We start from the raw sequence: 7,218 nt of genomic DNA on the forward strand, positions 1-7,218 counted from the left end.
TGTGTGTGTGTGTGTGTGTGTGTGTGTGTGTGTGTGTGTGTGTGTGTGTGTATGTGTGTGTGTGTGTGTGTGCCTTAAAAGTTATTTTAATATATTTATTTTATATTTTTTAATTTTTTGATAACAATTTTTTAAAATGATGCAATTTTAAATAATTTAAGGAATGATGTAATTTTCTTCTAATAATAAGTAAAAAAAGAATTATAACAAAATCAACGCTAAGATTTAATACAAACAGGACTCGCAGGAAACTTTGGGTGCTTTCCATTTGATGATATAAATCGACACAAGTTAACACAAGTGTCGTTCTATTTTTGTCACTCTCTGAATGTCAACAAGGATAGAATAATGTGTCGACTTGTGTCATCAAATGGAAAACATCCTTTGTAAATAAAATATTGTTATACCCTTGTATCTCCAAATAGGAAGATGTAAATTTCGTATTGCAAGCTGTAGAAAGAAATCATCGCCAAGTAATTGTTGCCCGTTTGCAACGGGTTCATATACGCTGTCCTATTATAATTAGCATAAAAAAACATTAAATATCTTGCAATACTTTTCAGAAAATTTTACTTGATGCACAATAAGTTCAACTGTACACTCACATATTTTTTCACTTGATTTGTTTCTATTACTATTGGATGATGATTTTCTTCTTCCAAATATAAAAAATTTTTATTTTTATAAACACCATCTAAAGTAAATCAAACTTATTTATTAAAAAAAATATCTTTTTAAAATATTCTATTATTCCAAATGATTTTATTTACAATGAAATTAAAATCTAAAATTTAAATTATAAAATATAGAGTAAAATAAAATTATAAAATAAAAGTGTTATAATAAGAAATAACAATCAGATAAGATCTTAAAATTAATAATCTATAGAAGTATAATCTATAGAAAAGTTCCTGAAGGTACAAATAAAAACTACATTGAAGAAAATTTTGTAAATTGTAGAATATTATTTCTACAAATTTAAGACTGAATATCTTACTGGTTCCAAATAAATTTAGATCACGACGTTGAGTAAAATCCTGATTCCGTTTTTTGATTCGATCAGCATTATAAATTAATCTATTCCGTTGTCTACGGTCATCGTGATCGTGTCTAAAATTGCCATTTCGCATAAACTGTTTATAATATTTGTTCTAAAAATAAAATGTTATATTTCTTTTTAATCTATGTATTATATATAATTATTATTGCGTATTTATGTAAAATATAAATTGCCATGTAAACATACTCTAGTCTTTGAATAATCCATTTTTTGTTTGCATATAAGTCTGTCGATATGAGATATTTTAGAATCATTTATTCTTAATGTTTGTTCACCAAAATTATTCCAATTTGTCTCCAAACCATCTATAGTTTGTAAAAATGCACGGAGACTCGCAAATCCTAATCTGCGATACGGAATAGATTCTCCAACGAGAATTTGAAACTCATCTGTAAAAGCAGTCTTTTTTAATTTTTAAATCTATAATCTATAATCTTGGACGATATAAAATTCTAAATTCTGAATCTTATCATGAATTAATATTTTATTAGATTTAAATAATAAAATCATTTTATTATTTAAATCTGAATTTTATTTACAGTAATTTTATAACATTTTATTTTAATTTTCATTTTAATTTCTTAAATTAATCTTAAAGAAATTAGCTTGTGAACTAATTTATTTGAGAAGAGATTCTGCAAATTTTATTTGAACAAATAGAAGTAAGTCATATATTAGTACGAGGCTTATTGATAAATCTAGGATGTAATTGTAGAATCTTAATTATTCATATGTGTATAAAGAAAATAATATTATATATTTAATAGAAAGAAAATAATAAAATATGTTTAATACTTTTTTATTTATATGCCAATATCTCTTAACAATAAATATTCTTTCTCTGACTCTCTTTTTCTTGTGTATCATTGTATATATGTAAAATATTACATAATATGTAATATTTTATAAATAAAAATATTAGTTAAATAAAAAGAATAATATAAAACTCTTACCATTTAGATCTGTAATTGGTACACCGCCTTTCTTTGAAATTATGCATGATTTAATCAATGCCACCGTTTCTTCCATTTTTATGTCTGACTATGAACTTTCATATCTAATCTTATTAAAGAGATAATTTTTTAGTATAAACTCTTGCTTTTCAAAAAAACGTGTAGATTTTATATATACGCGAGTGAGTAATTTAATCACAATTTTTTCACTTGTATACTTTATATCTTATAAAAAAAATCTAACTCTTGTAAAAGTTCTGCAGACCTGCTGCTGTGAATATTAATTCAGACATTACGGCGATGTTCGCACTCACGAACGGTGACTGAAGAATGAGTGTCGATTCATCATACGACAGTACGACCTACCCCCAATACCCCCATTTCGTATACCCTACCAATGTTCTGGAAAATTCCGTCAATTCGTAAGCTTGGCTCACAACGCGTGATCTATATAGAATAAATACCAATACAAGAAGAATGTGTACACACAATGTTTGAATGAAAGTAACGTGGAATTTTCCGCTGATACTGTTCATTACGACAACGGTTATAACGATCTTAAGAACCTCGTCCTAAGAAAATATTTATGTAATTGTCTAAACATTTATGTAATTTCAGGCACTTTTGAAAATAGTTTTCATATAATTAAATTTACATAATTTTATTTTCTATTTACGAAAATATTAATTGCATTATAAATTTTGTTGTGAACAGATGATTGATATATTGATTTATAGATATTTATATATCTATATATATTATGTGTACGGAAATGATTTAAATCGTAAATATTCTGCAATGGAATTATCATATACATATTTTCATTCATAAAAACATAATCATTAATTACAGATTCGATCATTTGGATTCAAAGTAAAAATTTTTGGATAATTGTATAATTTGTACGATTAATATTATGAAGTGCTAAATTATAAATAAAAAAGCTATGAATTTTCCTTTCTCAATTACCGGAAAAAAGAGATTCGCTTTTATTCTGTACTTCAAACAGAATGCTTTAGACTTTAAGTATAGTTTTCAACTGTAATTGAGGATTAAATATGATTTATATAAGAATAAAATTTATTATTGATTTATATGCATATTTTAAAAGAATTATGTTAGTATCGGCAATTATTCTTGTCATATATACAGGATTGGGTGTTTTTTTTTAACTGAATAAAGTTAAAATTAATGGCTTTACAAAATTAATAAAGTTAAGTTAAAAGTTAAAGAAATAAAAAATTAACTTAACGTTAAGTCAATATTGAATTAACTTAAGTTAAAAAAAAATTAATTTTGAAAAAAATTATTTTTTAAATCATAATGTCCTAATTTTTCTTAAAATGAGATTAAATAACTACAACATAGATTATTAAGTAAATTAAATTTTTAATTTTTTTATTCATATGCGATATAAATATATAACATATAACGATACAACTATATAATTTATATAACTTTAAAAAAACAGCCAGCACATAGAGAAGATACAAGATGAGTGATTACTTTTTAATAAGTCTTAAGCCATAAGAAATTGATCAATTACAATCGAATGCGAGAATATTTGACTGTAATTGATCAATTTCTTATGACTTAAAGCTTAAAACATCTATTATAGATCCGGACTAAAGTTTATGGCATAAGGCATAACTGCATAAATCAATCAGAGAGCTGTATTAGCATCTTAAGAAATTACTTAAGATGGTTTTAAAATATGAACAGATTATGAATATATACCTTTTATCTTATTATTTTTTAAGATATTTAAAAGAGATAAAAAATTGTTTAACTTAAAAAAAAGTTTAACGTTTAAAAATAATTTAGTTAAGTTAAAATTTAATACATTTAAAATTAACTTAACTTAACTTTTTTTTAACTTTTAACATTTTAACTAGTTACTACTCAACCCTGCATATATAATACTCATAGAATATATTCATAATGCAATAAAGTATATTTATATATATATTAAATTTTTCTTATACATAATATAAAAGAAACAGTATTTTTCATTTTTGCATATAAATATAATCACTTAAACAAAGATTAAAAAGATTGTAGATTATCAAATTCACAAGGAGTGCATTTGGAGATATTGAAATATATGTATAATGTTACATTAAAACTAACTGAAGTTTATTTTTCGGCAGATCGCTCGAGATGCCAATACTTACAAGGCCTCTCGACAAAGTTCTGGAGAGTTTTGACGGGTCAGTAACTCCGAAAATATTTATGTCGTCCCAAACTATTCTTACACCCGCGACAAGGATATTTTTGGCTAATGTTGGGTAACTCCCGTATACGTTTTATTGCTTTTCTCTTAATTACGGCTGTTCTCTGGAATCCAAAAATATCCAAAAATATTTTGCAAATTGTAAAAATGTCTTTGTGATTTCTTTTAACGTCATCAACGAAATTTTCGCCAAGTAATCATAAGTAATCCATAAAAACATATAAAAGGAATCCATAAAATTCCAATATAATTTTATATTTTTAATGTTTATTGACTTTTTTTTATTAATTAAATGTTGTATACAAAATATTTTCTTTTTATTGAGAATTATTTGCTGCTTCTGGAAATTATTTATTACTTATTTATATCTAAGAAATATTTGCATCGACATTATTAATTCCCTTATTTAGGAGAAAGTTTATAAAACTATTTCAGCGCAAAATGTGTATATTTCTCAAGAAATGAAAAAGAATTTCGTTTATGTATTTAATCTTAAAATACTACTCATATTTTTCTTATACATTAACTCATTTCTAAGTAAAAATTTATCTACAAAATTAAATATTTTTTACACTTTTTAATATCTTTTATAGATTAAAATGTAATAGAATAATTAAAGTAATATTTTCATATGAAAAAAACGACTTTAATGTTAACAATCTTATTAAATATCATTAAAAGTTATTAAAATTTTAATAACAATATACTAAATTTGAATTAGCACTTGAGTGAGAGGAAATTCACCTACACTAGAATTCCAGAATTAAATGAATCTGTATAAAAAATTTAATTTTTGTTTTCGCTTTATGCCTTTGATTCTTAAGTTCAATATTAAATTTAATATTAAAAAATATACGAATCTCCAAATTTATATACGTTAAAACAAATAAAAAAATTAAGAGAATACGAAAATATAGAGTTACGTCTTACATTTTTGCTAAGAAAAAAACGCCTATTAAGCGTTATTTGCATTGTTCGACAATCTTCCGCAAACTAATACCCCTCTATTCTTCTTGCATCAAGGTTTGCTTCTAATATATCGGTTCATCTTCACGGTAGGTGGTGGTAGAGCACTTGTTACGGAAGGACTCTCGAGATATCGAAGTTCCTGAGGAGTCTAAAGGGTCGTGCACCGCAGGGGGTCAACAGATGTTGCGTCAAAGTTGTGAGAGCTTGACGTGTCATTGTATTGCAATATACGTTATCTCAACTATCTGCATGTTTCGTACAATATTAGAATACTGCAGGCGTTATGAGAAACTCGGTTACGGTAAGTCAAATAAACCATGAGAATTATAAGATCAGTGATATTTATGTCTTTGGGCGATGGATCGCAAATTTTGTCTACTATTGCTCTTGATTTATCAAATAATAATCCCGAAAATATCTTTTTACCTTTATATTCTCTGATTTAATAAAATTGCTAAATTTAATTATCTATATTTAATTGATATTAAAACTGCTGTAATTAATTTTAAAGAAAGCAAAAATGGATTTTGAATATCTTTGATGTTCAAATTTTGCTCGTTTCTATTTTCAATCATATTGATAAAAATCGGCAATATAACTAAAAGCTAATATACTTTCATTCCACAATTCATAGAGTTTAACGATTCAATTACAAAAAGTCTTTTAATTCATTTTTAGTTTTGATAAAATTGCTCTGGGAGACTCACGTCTACATAGAAATGTAACAAATATAAAGAATCCAGATTGCACGGCAGAATTCTCTTAAGCGAGATATCCTCTCATTAGTCGTTCCATTCAATGGATTAAATAAGTAATTACAGCGTTTGCTATTGTACTTTACGGAAGCGGACGTATATTGCGGAGACAGGAGACAGTTCGTGTCGTATCTCGATGCATTAAGAGGGAGAGCATCTGGAAAACGCTTTCCGGCGTATTAAACGCACAGTGAAAGCTTCCGCGCGTGATTACTTGGCCAGTGGGGAGACAGGGAGCGAGCGCTTTGAAATTCGACGCGGATCTGTGCTGGGAAATGTATGCGTGTTAAAGAAACAGCCGTGCGAACAAATAGTCCATGAACAACCAACCGATGTCTGGCGATGTCTGGCAATGTTGTGTGACAAACGACCGATCTGAAGGGAGATAATCTCGAATTTACTGAAAATTTAGTTTATACGAGTGACCAAATACCGCAGATGCATGGTCCATAAGTTCTACTAATTTATTTTATACGTAATTGCTTATCTCTGTACCAGTAATGCTTTTATAAGTAATTAATCCATTTTATTTAAATTCAATTTACTAATTATTTTATTATACTATATTAAATATTATATTAATTATATTAATTTTATTTATTAAGTATTCTATTCTCGTTTTAATTTTGCTTATGCTTATTTTTCCTCCTTTTTTTATATATCTCGTTTTTAGCGCAAAAAAATACAGTCTTCAATATTATTGATCGCTATTATACGACAATTGAAACAATGTAATTAATTAGTCTTTTTTATACCGAGAAGACTAATTAATATGTGATCAGCTCGTTGAAAAGCTGTCGCCAGTCTCTGTGAGAAAAAGAACAAAAGCTGTAGCATTAAGAACTCTTTCATCTGCATTGTAATTATCTCTGCACTTCTTTTATATGCGTTTCTTCCAGCGAAGCTGCGAAAACTCGAGATAATGAAGCGCGCGGTTTTATGTGAACTACGGGCTGTGCTTTACGACGTGACTTTTAAGGAAGACAAGGTATTGTAGGATCCTTCAGAAGTGTCGAGCGACGTCGGGTGACGATCTAGCGTGGCAAAACATCGACGATATATGAGAGTGCTTTACAGGATATGAGAAAAGTAAAGAAAGATAAAGAGACAGAGAGAGAGAGAGAGAGAGAGAGAGAAGAGAGAGAGAGAGAGAGAGAAGAACGACCCAATAAAATACTACTATTACTTAATTAGCTATAATAGACACGACGTAGACGAATAGAACGACAGAGTACTACGTTACGTACG

The 7,218-nt window shown here is 27.2% G+C and overlaps 1 protein-coding gene across 1 annotated transcript in view; it reads right to left on the reverse strand.

The window, feature by feature from the left end:
- The window catches only part of LOC105623482, a 4,736-nt gene extending 2,647 nt beyond the window's left edge, over positions 1-2,089 (reverse strand). Inside the window, exons 1-5 of the mRNA XM_012204876.1 lie at positions 2,014-2,089; positions 1,247-1,449; positions 998-1,151; positions 606-694; positions 408-513 (exon numbers count right to left, since the gene is read on the reverse strand). Coding sequence (XP_012060266.1) covers positions 408-513; positions 606-694; positions 998-1,151; positions 1,247-1,449; positions 2,014-2,089 — 628 coding nt within the window. The remainder of the gene's footprint in view (positions 1-407; positions 514-605; positions 695-997; positions 1,152-1,246; positions 1,450-2,013) is intronic.
- Positions 2,090-7,218: the final 5,129 nt, after the last annotated feature.

Source organism: Atta cephalotes (genome assembly GCF_000143395.1).
Source record: "Atta cephalotes unplaced genomic scaffold scaffold00058, whole genome shotgun sequence".
Classification (NCBI taxonomy): Eukaryota; Metazoa; Arthropoda; class Insecta; order Hymenoptera; family Formicidae; genus Atta; species Atta cephalotes.